Source organism: Acanthochromis polyacanthus, chromosome 13 (genome assembly GCF_021347895.1).
Source record: "Acanthochromis polyacanthus isolate Apoly-LR-REF ecotype Palm Island chromosome 13, KAUST_Apoly_ChrSc, whole genome shotgun sequence".
Taxonomy (NCBI): Eukaryota; Metazoa; Chordata; class Actinopteri; family Pomacentridae; genus Acanthochromis; species Acanthochromis polyacanthus.
In genome coordinates, this window is record NC_067125.1 from 39,285,868 (window position 1) to 39,303,643 (window position 17,776).

General features: G+C 39.9%; 1 protein-coding gene across 1 annotated transcript in view; it reads right to left on the reverse strand.

The window, feature by feature from the left end:
* The window catches only part of vps53 (VPS53 subunit of GARP complex), a 30,395-nt gene extending 16,405 nt beyond the window's left edge, over nt 1–13,990 (reverse strand). Inside the window, exons 1-7 of the mRNA XM_022206124.2 lie at nt 13,838–13,990; nt 13,343–13,423; nt 10,360–10,409; nt 10,207–10,273; nt 3,900–3,986; nt 3,285–3,400; nt 2,470–2,589 (exon numbers count right to left, since the gene is read on the reverse strand). Coding sequence (XP_022061816.1) covers nt 2,470–2,589; nt 3,285–3,400; nt 3,900–3,986; nt 10,207–10,273; nt 10,360–10,409; nt 13,343–13,423; nt 13,838–13,924 — 608 coding nt within the window. The 5' untranslated portion in view covers nt 13,925–13,990. The remainder of the gene's footprint in view (nt 1–2,469; nt 2,590–3,284; nt 3,401–3,899; nt 3,987–10,206; nt 10,274–10,359; nt 10,410–13,342; nt 13,424–13,837) is intronic.
* Between the last annotated feature and the right edge of the window lie 3,786 nt (nt 13,991–17,776).

Sequence of the window (17,776 nt, forward strand, 5' to 3'; positions counted from 1 at the left end):
CACACAATTGCATTTGCCCTGTTCCACCCATACTAAAACAACCCCAGATTGTCACTGATCCACCACCATGTTTTACTGTAGGCTTAAGACAGTCTGGTTTGTAGGCTTCTCCAGGCTTCTTCCGAACCAGTAAGTTGGCTGGAGTGGGCATCACTGAAAATAGGATTCATCACTGAAGAGAAAATTAGTCCAGTCATCAACAGTCCAATCCATGTGATCCCCAGCAAAGAGTAATCGGGCTTTTCTCTGCCTTTCATTGATGAAGGACTTCTTCTGTGCCCTGTGTGACTTCAGACCAGCTTCAAGAAGTCTGTTTCAAACTGTCTTTGTCAAACAAATCACATTTCTTGACAGCGCCCACTCATTTTTAAGGTCCCTGGAGGTCTGACGACAATTCCTGACACAGGAACGGATGAGTAACGGTCATCTCATAGTGTAGAAAGACATTTCCTGCCGCAGCCAGCTAGCAGTAAGGTAGAACCATGTTCAGCTTGTTTTTTTCTTGGTGTAATGAACGGTCGCCTTGCAGATCTTCATTTTTTTCGCTACCTGTCTCTCACTCGTGCCAATTTCCAGCAGTGCCAAGATGGCTGCCTTTGTGGCTTCACATAATTGTTTCATTTTAGGCTTTATGTGAGAGCTGACAGCTTCTGAGCTGTGCTACAGCTTGTATGTAACCAGGAAACCACTCTAGGCCTTTGTATGTGCAGTGCTGCTGATGACATGAAATGTCCTCTTATAAACCCTCTGGGACTACAATTAAGCTTAAGCATGTCAAATAGGACACAAAGCATGATAGAATCAGCTGCATTTTATTTTGTGTTCATTGTATTCTTAAGATAATATACCTTTAGTAGTATATGGATTTTTTTGGATGATTGTGTGTGTGTGTGTGTGTGTGTGTGTGTGTGTGTGTGTGTGTGTGTGTGTGTGTGTGTGTGTGTGTGTGTGTGTGTGTGTGTGTGTGTGTATACACATGTATACATATCTATAAGATGCACACAGTGCAGCTAAGCACAGTCAGTCAATCACTGCTTCTGTCTGTGCTGCAGCAGAGTACTGTGGTTTTTACATGCAGGAAAGCATTAAGTGATGAGGAAGAAAAGGCTCATTAAAACATAATCAAAGTTGAACTTGTTCAAAGGTGACAGCTGCACTGGCCCCATTTAGTCATGGTTCAAAGTACTGTCAGGTCAAAAGATTAATTTCTCAGTGAATTAAATAGAGAGATGTCAAGGAGAGGCTGTTATAATGCTCTCATTTGAATATTAGCCTGTAACCCTCTTAAAAGTTTTACACTTAGAACTAGAAGAACTAGACATATCATCTTTAATCCTAATATAATTTATTACTAAATCTATAGATTATCTGTATCTTTCTATAGTCTATGTCTGCTGTCTGTAACTGTATGATGACTGATGTCTGTCCATGTTCCTTAAAGACAGGCTTTGATAATTTCTATTAACTGTTTGCATCCGGCTGTCAGCCCTGCCTTCATATCTTCCCCTTCCCTGTGTCTCTCCTCTCATCCTTTTCTCCAACAGTCACTTCTTCCACGCAGCTGTTATTTGGTATGAGCACTATCTACCACACCTCAGTCATAACAGAACAGAAGGTCATCCTTTTTTGCTTTTAGGGATCGGCATCGCTTTGAACCTGAATATTAAGCTGGCCAATGTGTCCCAAACTGATTCTGGCATTCTTGGAAAATATTAGTGAAGATGGGAACTTAGTCAGAGCTGTGTGAAACAGCAGCTCAACAAAGAACTTGTCTGTGTGTGCGTGTTTGTGTAAATCCTTCTGTGAATTCTTGTGTGTTCAAACGACAGCATTTAGATATTGGGATGACTGACTCAAGACGGAACAAACATCAGCAAGTGAGCAAATAACTAAAGGTTACATGACTGATAGACATGTTGCAATGTGATCGACCCCACACACACACACACACACACACACACACACACACACACACACACACACACACACACACACACACACACACACACACACACACACACACACACACACACACACACACACACACACACTTAGAAGAGTGTGGCCCGGCTGTCTCACAATGCAAGAAATGCAGGCATAATGGGACCCTATTCAGCAAGTTTCCTTCCTGTGTTTTCCTGTATCTGTGGAATTGTGTATGTATGCGTGTACATCTGCATAAACAGGAAATGATATGCAAAACACCTCACCAAATACTGTGACCCTTTTTCCACAGAAGCTGCTGAGCTATGGAGTATTTCAGTAATAAAAAGGATCAACCTCTGGCTTTGGGAAATGTGCTTTAGAATTATGATGCTCACCAAACAACCTACATGAGTTTGAGCAAGGCATTCTCCTTAATGTTCAAGAGTTGTTGCAATGGAGGCACCTTACAGCAGCTCATATATCACTGGTAGAGGGTATATATGTGCCTGTGTGTTTCTGTGGAAGAGTGTGTATATTAGTTACCTCTCAGAAAGCTGTCTAATCTGGGGTATGCCCATGTACTTGTGGAAATGTTCAAGTACATTCACCACTCCCTGCAGCAGGTTGGCCACCTCACCATACTGCCTCTTTCTGGTCATGGCTCTGGAGCAAAAAAAAAACCCAAAACAAAACACATTGAAGACTTCTAGTATTATATTAACAGTATATTTTTAATAAATATCCATCTTTACATTATCTACAGATGTAAAGCCAACCACCTCTGTGAATACGTGTATAAACACTGGTCTAGCAACAGTCTAGCTGTATCTAATAAACACATTTTAACCACAGAGATTAAGATGCTTAAGCCGAATTTGGGAACAATGTTTCAATCTATCTTTTGTTTTTATCCGAAACAAGATTAAATTCTATAGGATTTTCTCCTTGTTCTGCAAATAAATCGCATGCTCCAGTATGCAGTGGAAGCTTTAAAACCTTTTTAGTTCATGATTATATGTATATATTTTGATCAAAGAGAATCCAACAATTAGCTATGAGCAAGCACTTGGAAACAGTTCATTCTTCCCACTGTTGCCAAATGCTTGCTCAAAAGGAATCAATAGATTTGTTGGGTTTCTCCCCTTAATACAATATTGTATGGTCTTCATTTCACTACATGAAGCGCCCTAAGATGACTTATGTTGTGAATTGGTGCTACATAAATAAAATACACTTGAATTGACGACAAAATCCATCTTGTGCCAGCATCAACTAATCCCTAATCCCTTAAATTTTGGTGAAATGAACTTGACAGAAATCTGGAGAAGCATGTTGGTGTCGGATGCGATTGTACCCACTCTAAAGAGTCGACGCCTCCTGCTAGCATGTGTAGGTGGTTCAGGGTGGTGATGGAAGTTGTGAGGTGGCGCTTGGCATGGTCCAACTGCTTTATGTCCCTCGTAATCTCCTTGACCTGTGCAAGAACATGTCAGAGGATTTGTGTAAGTTATCCAGATGGAGAAAGAAAGAGAAAACAGCATGGAAGGAAGGAGGAGGTGAATGTACACAGATGGAAAACCAAGATGAACAAAAAGGTGAACAAATATAAGAGAGTGGTGCATTGGACAAAGCAACAGGACAAAGATATAGAACAAAATGAATGGTGCAGCCGCTGCTTCTACAAACAATTTCTCCTACATGCCTCCTAAGGGAGGGTCTGCTCGCCAATCCCCCCACACCACCCAAACCCCATCCTTTCTGTACTCACCCAGCCTACTGACCTTCCTATGACTCTCCCTGACACACACACAGTGCTCCTTGTAACAGAAACACATGGAAGGTACATTACCTCGACTTTAAATAACTCAGGAGGATAAAGGCTGTATCTTTGCTTGCTAAGGTCATGCTCCTGATGAGCTTCAACTAGCGACTTTTGTGTATATGGTTGAGTGTGTATATGAATGTGTGTGTACCATTTGTTCAGACTTCTCTGCCTTGTCCTTAATGTCTTTGATTTTGCCAAAGAGCTGCTGGATGGCTATCTGAGCCTCCTCCAAAGCCTGCACAAAACAAAACAAACAGAACAACATTAAATACACAAAGATGACATATTTCAGCTACTGTATCAGAACCACCTAAAACGGATACTCTCACGTACTGTTTGAAGAATGTTATGATATCAAAGCTTGACTGAGTGTTTTGCTTCTGGGTAAATATCATCTTCATTGTTGTAAGTGGAGAAATGTGAAGCCCTCCTTTAATTGGTTTTTAAGTGACTTCAAGCTGTACTATCTGTCACTCAATAAGACAAATTCCAATTCACTTGCCAGAATGATCAGTGCTGACTTTTCCAATTTTCTGTTATTTTAATTTTGTTTTTTGGACTACAAGGCTATTGCTCCTTTTTCTCAAGTATATGCCTGGACTCATGCACAGGTTTTCTTTTCAACTCCCCCTTTCCTTTAGTTTTAGTTTATTTTTTATCCGTTTCTTTTCTCATGAATGTCATTTTGCTTGTATTCCTGTAATGTGGCTTAATATACATTCTGTACTGTCATCCTCTACGAGATGTTGTATGCTACATATGTTCTGTTTAACCGTTAAATAAAGAAGAAGAAGAAGAAAAGGCCCATCTGGGGACAAGAGTTGGAAACTAGCATTTGCTATAAACTCTCTGTGCAGCACATCAGATTCATGCTAAGTAATGGAACTATGTTAAACTGCATCGTCCCTATCAAATAAATAAATTCAATTCAATTAAAAAAAAAAGGCTTAGGGGGAAAAATACTAAAAAAAAAAAAAAACAAAACTTGACTGAGTGGACATCAACACAGTTTTCTACCTGTTAGATGGTCAATCAGTCGATCTGTATAAAACGAAAAAGTCTTCACAGTTCAATGCTTCTGCATGAGGTGCAATACGTGTGTATTTGCAGCCATACATTTTAACATCAACAAGCCTTATTCATTACAAATTGTATTTTATTGTACTTTCTATGTAGTGTGCATTCATAAATTGAGCGGACAGACTGTGAATGAAAAAGTGTGAATGAGTCAAGCTGACAGATGGACATCAAACTGTATTTGTCTGTATGCATAATAATAAACTTTTGTTTTACAGCTCAGTGAAAGAGATGATCTGGATTTTGTGTTACATATACATGCATTCATAAGGCCGACGGGTTTCTTTTCAAGCCAGCATATAAACACCCCCCAAAAAAATCATGAGCATAAAACACACAAAACCCGTCAACAGTAGATGGTGAAAACGGATGTGTTTTTCTTTTAAAAACTGCAGCTGAAATAGGAAATCTTCTTGACAGATTTTCGTTAGCAAAAGTAAGCTGTTCCTCCAATAATGTTCTGCTGTTGGGAAGCAGGTGTTGGGTAGAATATCTGTGAGTTATTTGTGGTTGTGGTTGTCTGGGTCAAATTTCTAAGGAATATCTTTTTTATCCAGTCTCACAACTGGCTTTGCACCATGTGAAAAATTCTCTTGCTCATGCCCATTCCCAGCTTGAGAATAAGGGGAATGCCAAACGGACTAATTGCGCCTCTAATTGACAAGCTATCTAGATATCTTACACTGAAAGATCTTAAGTTGACACACAGGCCATAAGGCTGAGCTCTGAATAGAGGCTGTCACTATAAAGGTTAAAGAGATCATTAGCAGTTTTAACAGCCTATAAAGCCAGGCCAGATTAGATAACACTAGACAGCTACAATTGTAAGATAGCTTTGGTACTATTCTAATATTTCCCCATCATCTGACAGAGCAGCTGTGCTTTGATGGGCCTAAACAGAGACTTTGCTCCGACATCCGATGCCAAGGTAATTGGCTTCATTTGGCTCGATGCTGTGGTGGCACTGCAGACACAGCTTTGACTCTCCACAGACTCTCTCGCACACACTCGCACACAAATGCACACAAGGAATGCTAACAGCCGGCACCAGCTGTGCAAGGAATTTACCGCTTTTACAAGCACCTCGAAGAAACAAGTGGACAGTGGGTTAGCGAACGCACAGAACCGTGCATGTGCATACACACAAGCGTTAATACACTTGTGCGCTGACGGCAGAAGATTAATTTCCCTTCCTGACTGGTGTCAAACAGCAATGACTGGTGACAGTGTCATGAAAACAAGGTCAAGATGGCCCCATATGAGCAGATTATAAAATGCCAACAAAATCATTTTGGGATTTACCCTACAGAGAGTGTTTAAATCTGAATATTTCAAACTCAGCTACAAGTTCAGCTACTCTACACAAAATACGATTTTACATCACAACAGACTTCCATGGAGGCCAGACGGAGACCCTGGTACTGATTACCCTTCAGTCAAGATGAGCAAAATTTGCCTCTATCTTACATACCTCCTTCTTTCTTTTAATGCTTCATACCACTCTTTGATTGATAAGTGAATTAACTGAAGCCAGGTTCAGTGATTATTCTTTGATCTGAAGGTATGGGAGGAAGGGAGTGCTACTGAATCTTTAAAGAGGTTCCCTAGAGGAGTTCTTGAGCAAACAAAGTGCATGTAGAAGAGACCAGGACTTCCAAAGCTGCAATTGCCGCTCATGCAGACTCAGCTGAGTGAATCTGGCTCACTTCCCAGTGCTCATTTCCTGTATTTAGCCTTGAGGAAAGCTGAGAGAGACCACTGCCCAGCAGGCGCCTCCATGCCAGAGATGTTATCTGCACTCACACAAACACACACATGCAAACCAGTGTATCCCTAACATGCAATAAGCAGCAGATGTTCCATGGCACACATATATAGTATTATGGAATTTAGACAACAAGCACGCTCTTTGCAATGTTTGCACATGCTTGGGATGAACTTCACTATTCCTTCTGGCAGATTTCAATTTAACTTTTTAAAGTAGAAGGCATATTGAATTGTACTTCTGAGTTTTAGGCCAAATAAAATAAATCAGATCAACCTAACAGTGCTATTTTAACAGTTGGAACGCTGCCCGAGCACAAATCTTCATGTAAACATGTTAAGGGGGACAATTTAGAGAGAAGAGACGAGCTCGAGAAATCACTCCTCAGGTCAAAATGTTTTGTTTTTTTAATAGCTTACCCTGACAGAATATCATATCAAAGGAAACACTTTTTTGAAAGAGTAATAGGCTACTATGGTGCTGCTACTATTTTTCTTGATAGTTTAATTTTCCCCTCATATTCAGTTCTGGAAAATATAAAATACTGGCACAGTTGTTTTTTGCAGATGATTAAAAAGTCAGATTTAATAGGTTATACCAAAAAAAAATAATAAAAAAAATAAAAAATCACTGAACATAACTGAAGCAAAGGCTCATAGAATCTGCAGAGTGACCCAGATTTTTTTGAAGACATACAAATACAGAAAACAGAAAGTTATAAACACTATAAAACTGTAAATTATAAAACCAAAAAAAGACAGTGTAAGGAGGGCAGGAGACAGAGTATAATAGGACTGAGCTTAAACAAGATGAAAGCACGGAAACTAAAACAAGCTGCGAACAGTCTTTTCTGAGTTAACATTAAATATTTACATTAGGCCATTTCTACAGGAAGACCACCTGACACTGTGGACATACAGTATAATGACTGTCCACACATGGACATGACTGAAAGAAAACACAGATGTCAGGCTGCCAACCATGCGAGGAGCTCAGCCTCACTACAAGGCTGGAAGAGGATGTGACTGTATATATGTAATGGTTGTACACCGCTGTGAACAGCAGCTCTCTCTGCAGGGTTCTTCCGGCATATAGGAATCTTTAGCACCCCCACACAGGTTTTAGCCAGCACTGACAGAAAATCACTTTTGCCAAAATGATAGTAATTAAACATCTAAAAAAACATTGATTTTTAGAAGAGCTTTGTCAATATTTTATTCAGACACACTTTTGTTCATCAAATGGTCAGAAAAAAACAGAAAATCAATAGATTCCTGTCAAATAAGGCAATGCAGAGACATTATCTTTACTGTATACAAACTAATCATGCTTACTATTGTGCATAGTCCCCCCTCTAAAGGTCTATTCTAAGCCAGGAAAACTCCACCTCTGTGATGAATCTGAGCAGCAATCGATTTACAGGGAAATGAATAGCAGGCAGTAAATGACAACAAATGTTTGGTTTGGTCTGCTAAGCCCACAAATAGATTCAAGTCAAAATGATTTTGTTATCCTTTGTTTTCATGACAAAACATGAATGAATCCAAAATAACCTCTTCGATATTGGGCTCAACTGACAGGAGCAGGTGCCTTATCGACATTACCATGACAACAGGCAGGCGAGAAGACACACTAGCAGCTGTTTGTGGCAGAAAACCTGCAGACCACAACCAGATACAGATATTTTCCATGTCTATGCTCTGTTGTGTACACAAAGCCAGATTGGGAAGGAAATTCTAACAACATGCCCTCATCATCTCCAGCACATTCGGTAATAGCATCTGTAATATTTTGGCCGCATGAAATCATTTGGGTTAGTAGGTTCCTATGAAGCCACAAATGAACACAGTCATCATTTCTGCTTAATACCACAGTTCTTGTCATTATAACTTAGTTTGTCTTTTTGTCTCTGAACACCGTCTATTACAGTCATTCATACTGTCACCAATTTGGCTTGATTTGACTTGTGGGTCCCTCAGTGTGTTCAGTCTTTCCAGGGTTTTACTGCCCGTAGAAAAACTACATCAACTTTATAAATGAATCGAGGTTGTTCCTAAAAAAACATCTACCAAATACTGATGTCATAAATCACTAAAATCCTTATAAAACTACATCACCTCTCCAACATTCTCATCAGCATTTTTAAGAGTTGGTAATGCCAGTAGTGCTGCATGCTGAGGATCAATTCCATGTTTTACGACAGCTTTAATGACATTCCCAACTGTTAGAATAAATTCAGGGAAAAGCAATGCAGTAAATTCAATACAGTGTGGGCAAGAAAACAATGACATGTTAAAGCAACACAGCCATCGCCACACTAAATATCATCTCCAGTAGCCGCCAGACTCTGACCACTAAGACAGTCACATTTCCACATTCTCAGTCAGCAACCATATTACTGTCTGACTCCCTGCCGAGAAAAAAAAACCCAAGGGAAGTTATTCCCCAGAACTCCTCAACTTTCTCCCTCCATCCTTCTCAATAAATGTTACCATCTTTGGTTTCAACTTGGGGACAGCATTCAGCTCAGTGAGTGAGTTCAGTCAACAGCAGAAACGACTACACTGCTGATCTTGTTATTCTATTGGTGTCTTTATGTTTCAGTCGCCTTCTTGAAATGAACACCTCTCCGTCTTTCCGTCTGCCGAAAAGATTTTCCCTCTGGAAATATTGGAATGGCTCTGAGGGGTTGGAAAAACAAACTAAAATTATTGTGTGTGACTGTTTAATGTTATTAGTCTGGAGGGGATTACAGTGTTTCCGCTACCAAACAGTAGCTAACAAAGAAAGACAGGGCCACCGAGCCAGACGCCCCGACGATAATGCACACCTAATCATGTCAGCTGGTCAGAACATACATTTCTCACCCATCAGGTGTCACATTCCCTTTAAACCACAACTCCTAGACAGGGCAAAGACCTGGATTAAATCAGCAGGAGCTGCTCTTTTCCATCATGCTCCTACAAGAGACGGCAAGGATTCAAAAGCGAGGGTTTTAAAGAAATCTAAGTATTTACATCCAGGAATCTATTTCACAGACGTGTTTTCCGTAAAGAGGGGCAGTTTGAGCTGCGGGAATGGATCTGAGTCATATTGTCCTTTTCCATGGAAGTAATATGGAGAGAGGAAAGAGCAGGAGAGGGGGAGGAGCACAGCTTTCTGGGTTAGCTATAACCAATAATACCATTGTAAGTTCGGGAGAAGGACACAAGTTCTAACGCAACAATTGATGATTACATACATGTATTAACCTTCCTTGTCTCCACCACTACAGTGTGACACGTCTACAAGGTCTCCACAAAACTGTATAATAATGCAAGCTGATTTTCTCTCTAAGACCAACACACATATCAGTCCACCTACAGGGACAATTCCCCTGTCCAGTGTAAATATTCTGCTGTTGTGCTTGATCACCATCACTATAACAAAATATTATTCAAGCACTTCTTCAAAATGCAAATCTGATACTCAACTAAAACAAAAGCAATGTGTTTTTATTCCAGTCATACTGCCAGAAAGATTATCGAGTCATTTTAAGAAAAACAAATTCAAACTCAATCAATTTTGTCTAACTACGACAGTCTGCTCCTTTGTGAACTGCAGCTCATCTTACCTGTCGGCCATCCTGACCCACATTGGTCTGGCCTCTCACCACCGTCCTGATGTTGTCATCTAGGCGTCTGGCAAATGTGACACAAAACAGCATTTAAGACACATTGGGGTTAACTTAGAAGCAAATAAAAAGCACTATTTAACATGAACTCACCGAATCTTCAGACGTATCTTGTTCACCACATCGTCGATGTTAGCCAAAGACTGAAGGGAAATACAAACGTGGGACATTACGGAAACATACGCTTTTTATGAGTAACACCTTTTACTCGATCATTTTGGCACTTTTCTTGATGGTTTATGTGCGCTTCTGTTTATCCTATATTCTACACAAAACAATTAGCATCTGAATAGAAATACAGATTTTGTTTTACTCCATACATTTGTGCTTTCTGTCCTTCTCAACCCGCCCGGCCAGCAGGCAGATGGGTCCCCCCTATATAGAGCCGGGTTCTGCTCGAGGTTTCTTCCCTGTTAAAAGGGTGTTTTTCCTTGCCACTGTCGCCTTTGGGCTTGCTCTGGGGGTCAGGCATTTGGGTTCTGTAAAGCGTCTTGAGACGAGTTGACTGTAATTGACGCTATATAAATAAAATTGAATTGAATTGAATTGAATTAAATAAGCAGATGACTCTGCTGCAGATTTATGTAAATTTCCTGGAATATATCTACATGTTATATCTACGGCATGCGTTACCTCTCATCTGTTTTAAATAATATGCAGAAAATACAATTAAGTGAAAAGGCATGCACAGCTATGAGCCCTTCTGGAGAATAAAAGCACAAACTATAAGGTTACAGTGACCTCTTATGGAGATTTAATATACATACAAGTGCACAAGAATGGTACACAAAGAACTCAGTTGTTGTAGAAAATTAGTAAATAAATTATAACAAATGTTGACATAATACATTTGTATTCATTTGAGCCAAAGTCCCAGTGGAATGCAGCCAATTAATTTGAAACACATACTGTCTGCCTAATTCAACTATGCTGAAAGGTGAGTATTCAGAAAAGAAGTGCAACAAAACCAACAACAAAAATCATTCTGTTCTCTTATTTATGATTTTTTTTATGTCTGATTTAATCTTCCAGGGCATGAATGATTGTTGTTCTATCAGTCTTCTATTCGATTGAAATTGTGACACACTTAACTAAGTCAGACTTTTCACTTTTTTATTTTTTAAAAAACTTAAAGCATAGCTGTATGAGTATCTCAGTGTGTTGGGATCCTTGTCCTGTTGCAAAATTCCTCTTCTGCCAAGCTTCTTCAGACCAGTAGTCACCTTTTCATTTAGTATTTGCTTTCATAGTGCCATCAGTATGAACGTCCCTCCAATAGAGCCATTTCTCTGACACAGCCCTCATATCAGCACAATCTCACCTCCAAATTTCACAGAAAATGTCAAGGCCCCCTCCTCCACCCCTGCCTCAGCCCCCCACCTGACCCCCTCTGCTGGTCTTCCCCAAACCCCTACCTGGATCTCTCCCCCTGTCTTGGAAGGCTCCTGCTCCACCAAACCAGTGTTCATCCTGTCCACTACCCATTACAACCGGCCCGTGCTTCCCCCCCAGGAATCAGAACCTCCTGTCCGCTCTCCGCCGCCGGCCCACATCTCCCTGGACGTCGACTGGACCGCTGATTCCCGGTCCCGTCACCCCCTCCCCATCACCTCTTCCTTAGTTAGTTTCCTGAGCTCCCTCCCTCATATTCTCCTGAGTTTATTTTTCTGCCTCAGCCTTGTCTCCTCTGTTTGCTCTCAGCATGGGTTCACCCCTCGCATCTTGACAGAAATCATGATATAACCCTTGTGTTGGTCCTGGCCAGGCTCACACCAAACACGCTGGACTCCGTCTGAGCCAAGCAAATTTGTTTTGGTTTCATCTAACCAAAGATTGTCATGCCAATTTTCATCAGACTTCTTTTCCTTGGCAGTTTTATCTGACAGTTTTGAGCCATTTTGTAAGCAGTGGTTATGTTCTTGGATAACCATTGTCATGTACTGTCATTAACAATTTTCACAGATAATCCTTGCACCAAGTCTGCTCTTGTACAGTATAGTTTTTCCTATGTCTCCTAAACATTGGTTTTGTATTTAAGTGTATATGCTGGAGCGTACTGATGTGTTCGCGTCCTTTCCCAGTCTGGTTTCTTTCTTGTCCAGGCAAGTGGAGCCATGATGCAGTAGACACAATGCGGGGCAAAACTCAGACAGTTGTGGTGTGTTCACATGTTTTATACCATATTCATGCAATTAGCCTTCAGTAGAAATCAACTATTTTTTCAACTCTTGCACTGAGATTTCACTTTGGTGACCATACAACTTAAACATAATGCCATTAGTATAGGATGATTCAATTTAGAGGTATTACAATTGAGTGTCCTTACTTTCATACATCTGCCAAATTGAATGTATACAGGACCTATGCATCCATACTTTCATTGGCATGTGCAGTACGTATATTCATATCAAATGAAAACAGTCATACATACATTTAATCTGTTCAAATCATTTTGCCTATGCTATAATGTTACCTACATTGCTCCTGCTGAATAAAACATACATTCAAATTCAATGTACAGACTGTATAAATTCTTAAAATTTCTGCATTTTTTGGGGAAATTTTGCAAAGTAAGTGTTGTGCTTATCAATGGCAATCACTTCTTTTTCATGACATAGTCAAAAAAGCAAAGGCGTTAACGTTAAAATTAAAAAATCTTCATTTAGCTGCTCCAAATTCTGTGGTATTAGATTTCAAGGCTAATGAATACGTGGTCGTACCCAAGCCGCTGTGGCACAGTGTCCTGGGTATGTGAAAGGCTTAATGTGCAACTCTAAACCAAACACAATGGAAGACATGAACCTGTTCCCCAACCTGGAATCTAATGACTCCCACTCCAGGTCCTAGTATCATGCATGCTGGTTCATTCTCACACTGCCATCGCATATTGGGACATCTTAGAAGACGCTACATTGCAAATCGAAATGTCTGATAAGAAAACGGGTTATTATTTCGATATAAGTCACAAACAACTCTCAAAACAAAACCTGCCACTGCATTAATCATATTACAACCTATAGCTGGGTCACACTAATAAAGATATCGGTGTGGCTGTTTATTCATCACTTCACTGTACCTGCTCCGTGGGGAAAAGTGTGTTGATGTACTCCACAGCATTGAAGTCTGCTCTGTCCAGTGGATCCTGGCTGGGGAAAACCTTGTACAAAACACACAGTCGACATTTAGTCTGGCACTCTGTTAAGTGGATACTTGACAGCTTACCGTCATGACTATAACAACCCCGTCATGTTGGCCGTTGACCGACTACTAACGTGTAGCAAAACCAGTCGTGAGTAGCTGATAACATACAAGCTACCCTGACATTCACAACAATGCCTCAGATGAAGAAGACAGCTAGCATTGCGGTTAACAGATGTATTAACTATGTGATAAGTATTTCAAAGCCAAACACTTTAAATATTGTAGGGAATTCAGTGTTTTCTAGCTAGCAGTGTCACATCCAGTGAGTCTCCCCGGTTAGCCTGCTAGCAGCTGTCTGGGCGCTAGTAAGACACAAAAGCAATAACGGATATTTCTTAAAAAGGCAGAAAGAACAAAGTCAAGCGGATACCTGTTCAATGGCTAGTTGCACCTCTGGTGTTAGGTGCAAAATAGCCTCCAGGTCCTCAGCAAATTCAAATTCTTCTTCCTCCATCATTGTCAAAACAAAACCAAAGCAAAGTGCTCTCCGGCATACTACTTCCTGGTGAGGAGGATTCTGGGATACTCGATGACGTGCCGAAACATGTTGCATTTCAGGACGGTCGAAAATCAGAATTTTTAAGTTCACAGGTTGATTTTAATTACAATATATAATAGGGTAAACCCGTTCAGTCTGTGGGTAAACTAGGGTAAGATGCCCCTCGAGGTAAGAACACCCCCTCTCATTGCTAATAGTGGCTTTGCTCATATGTAAATAGCATTGGAAATTCACTGGTGGGAAGAATTCAGAAGAAATGAATTTGAGGTATGTTGATGGAAAATGTTAACACCACAAAGTCAGCCTCCATTTAAAAAAAAAAAAAAAAAAAAAAAAAAAAAAAAAAATATATATATATATATATATATATATATATATATATATATATATATATATATATATAACAATGTACATATACAACAATTTTTTATTGTTTACATGAGAGTCCTATTGAGGGTTAACCATTAGTTTACCAAAACAAACAAACAAACAAAAAATATAAATACAAAACTTTCTCGAGATATATATATATATATATATATATATATATATATATATATATCTCAAAACAAAACAAAGAAAGATGTTGTCAGAGATTTAAATTATGTGCTAAAACATTTTATGATCTTCACAGCTTTACTCCTTCTCACAGTGGCATTTTCATACACCAAAACCGGTTCTTTAAAAAAACTGCCTCATACTACAGAAACATACTGTGGTCGTCTGGAGCACACACTGTCATTTCAGGAGCAGCAGTGCCTCCTGCTGTTCCAAGAAGATGCAACACACAAACACACGCATACAGACATGCTCCCATAAGCCCCAGCTTCAAGGCACTACTTTTCTTTTTTAATTCATAAGAGAGCTTTTTGTACATCTAAGCTGGGCAAGAAGAGGGAAAGCAGCAAAGACGCAATAAAGCAGAAGATGATAGAAGAGTGAAGGGAAAAGAAGACCAAGTCTCAAAAAGCAAAGGGGGGATTAAGGAGAAAGAAGAGGACAAAAAGAGAGAAGGCAGTCACAGTGGTATAAGGTTTAACTAGAAATTATTGTAAGGATGTAAATCAACCTGGTAGGAAGAAGGTAAGAATAAACAGTCTCCATAATGGCCCATCTTTATAGGTGAAAAGTAAGACATGCAATTTAGAGAGTGTGAAATTTATGACTCATAGCATGGAGATATGAAAATTAATTAACAAATAAGGATTGCCTGACATTTTTAAAGGATGCAGGGATGCAATGAAATGCAAAGAAGTGTGAAAGTGGAACAAGACGAGCAATGAGGGCAAGAAGATTGAAGACGTGGCTGCAGAGGAGCATTAGTGTGGGACGGAGCAGCTGTCATATAAATCTCTGCAGAAACACATCATATTGTGTGACTCACAGAGGTCACAACTAGCGTTACAGACAACCAGTGTGTGTCTGTACATGTGAGCATGCATTCTGTGATAACTTAATGTGAAATTGCAATGTATTATCAAATCCCAGTTTGGTTAAAAGGACAGAAGAAAATGGCTTCTGGGTAATCTAGCTGCATCAAAGTGTGTAACTTTGATGGAGATTGTTGAAAACTGAAACGTATTTGAAAAATGTGGAGTTGTAGTATCCAGCTATGTAAATCAGCAGTTGAGAAAAACAATAAAACATTTCACATAAGTAAATATGCAAGTACAAAAGTGTAAAAATACTGCACTACAAGTAACCGTATTGAAGGAATAATTTTAGGAAGGAAGGAAATGTTATTGGTGAGCGTTCAATAAGAAATTTAATACAATCAATCAATTTATTTCAGCTGCATTTTATTTATATGGTGCCAAATGACAACATCAGTCACCTTAAGGTATTCCTTATAATATTATGAGAGAAACCCACCAATTTCATATTTAGTGGACATTTCACAACAGCGGAGAAAAACTACCTTTTTACAAAAGAAAACCGCCAACAGAACCAGACACAGGCTATGTAGTCATCTGCATCGAACAGTTAGGGTGAGAAAAGATCGGAAAGAGAAAAGATGAGAGATTCAACAAACAGTATAAGAATAAACGCTGAGCAGGTTGGCGAAGCCAGTAAGTCCAGATCAGAAATGTGTAGCTCCAGAGCCAGACATATTTGCAGGAAGGTAGATGCATAGAGAGGACAGAGAGGAGAAAGCACAGACTGCAGGAGAAAGTAGACACAAGGTTAATGACATGCACCAGTGGCATATGAATGCACGGCGAGTAAAACAGAGGAGAGACATGGGAGGTGTCCAGGCAGCACAGGGCTCCAGCAGCATAACTAAGGGATGGTTCAGGGTCACCTAAGCCTGTCCTAACTATAAGCTTTATCAAAAAGGAAAGTGTTAAGCCTAACCTTAAAAGCAGAGAGGGCGCCTGCCTGCTGAACCCAAACTGGGAGCTGGTTCACCAGAAGAGGAGCCTGATAGCTGAAGTTCTATTGGGATGATATTGTACCTTTAAGATATGATGGAGCGTCTTCATTTAAGGCTTCGTATGTGAGGGGAAGGGTTTTAAATTTCATTCTGGAGGAAATAATTAAGATAATATGACAGAAATATGACCTCTTTTGCCGGTTCCTGACAATATTCTTACTGCAGCATTGTAGAGATGTTTCAGAGAGTTATTGTGACACCTGATGGTAAAGAATTACAGTAATCTTGCCAAGAAGTAACAAATGCATGGACTAGTTTTTCAGCATCACTCTGAGACAGGATGTTCCTCATTTTGACAGCACTGCACAGGTGAACAAAAGAGACTGTCCTCCTTGAAAAAATGACCACATAGGTCGTCTGTACACGCCCGCATTACGACCGAGTGTTACATTTTGAAGTTAAGCGACCTCTAACGGTTGAGTAAATATCTCAGCTGAAACGTCACCATGAACAAACTTTGACCTAACCCTAACCCTAACCATAACCCTAACCATAACCCTAAACCCGTCTTGCGAAAGTGAGGGAAAAGCCGTTTCGCGAATTAAATCCCGCAATGCCTTCCTGTCCCCAGTAGGGGCGCTAACCTAAATACGCTCTCATGGGTCGTATTCAGGAGCACGTACATACGACCTGTATGGTTGTATGAGTTTGAGGGCTTGTTGGAACAAAAGCTGTCCAAGAGACTTCCTTTATACGTATGTTAAAATGAAGGATATATCCTGGTTAAAAATAATACCATGCATCTTTACCGTAATATGGAGGCAGAACTATGTCTTCCAGAGTAACTCTATGGTTGGATAATCCGCTTCTTTTTTATAAAAAACAAAACAAAACACTAAACTGTTCCTTTAAAAGAAACAAGACTGACTTTAAATGGCCCCTGTGAATGATAGAGTCTGGTTTTAATAACAGTGCATCCATAAGCAGCATTTTATTGCTGTAGCTGGATGAGGAGGAGCTCATTTTAATTGCTTCATATAGGGTGTTTAATTCAGTGCTTTCCAACCTAGAGGTCGAGCCTTCACTAAAGGGTCGCAAGATGAATCAGAGATGGCATAAAGCACGTCTGAGTCTGAGACTGTGGGCATCCCTTCAGACAAAGCTTAGAAAAAGATGCCCCCTCTTTCTTCTTCTTTGTTTACTCTCTTAGTTTTGCTCAATTCCTTGATGCCTGCAGGATTATGATTATATTGTTTGATCCCATAGGCACTCGACAACTGAGCCAAGATACCCTAATATTACTGTTTGATATAACTTCAGACTACACAAACACTTTAAAAAAGGCCCGTCCTGAGGCAGTCATTAGTTTCTGACTCACGGAAAGTAGGAAAAACAGTAAAACCTCACAAAACTACTGAATCTCTGAGCTCTCTTTA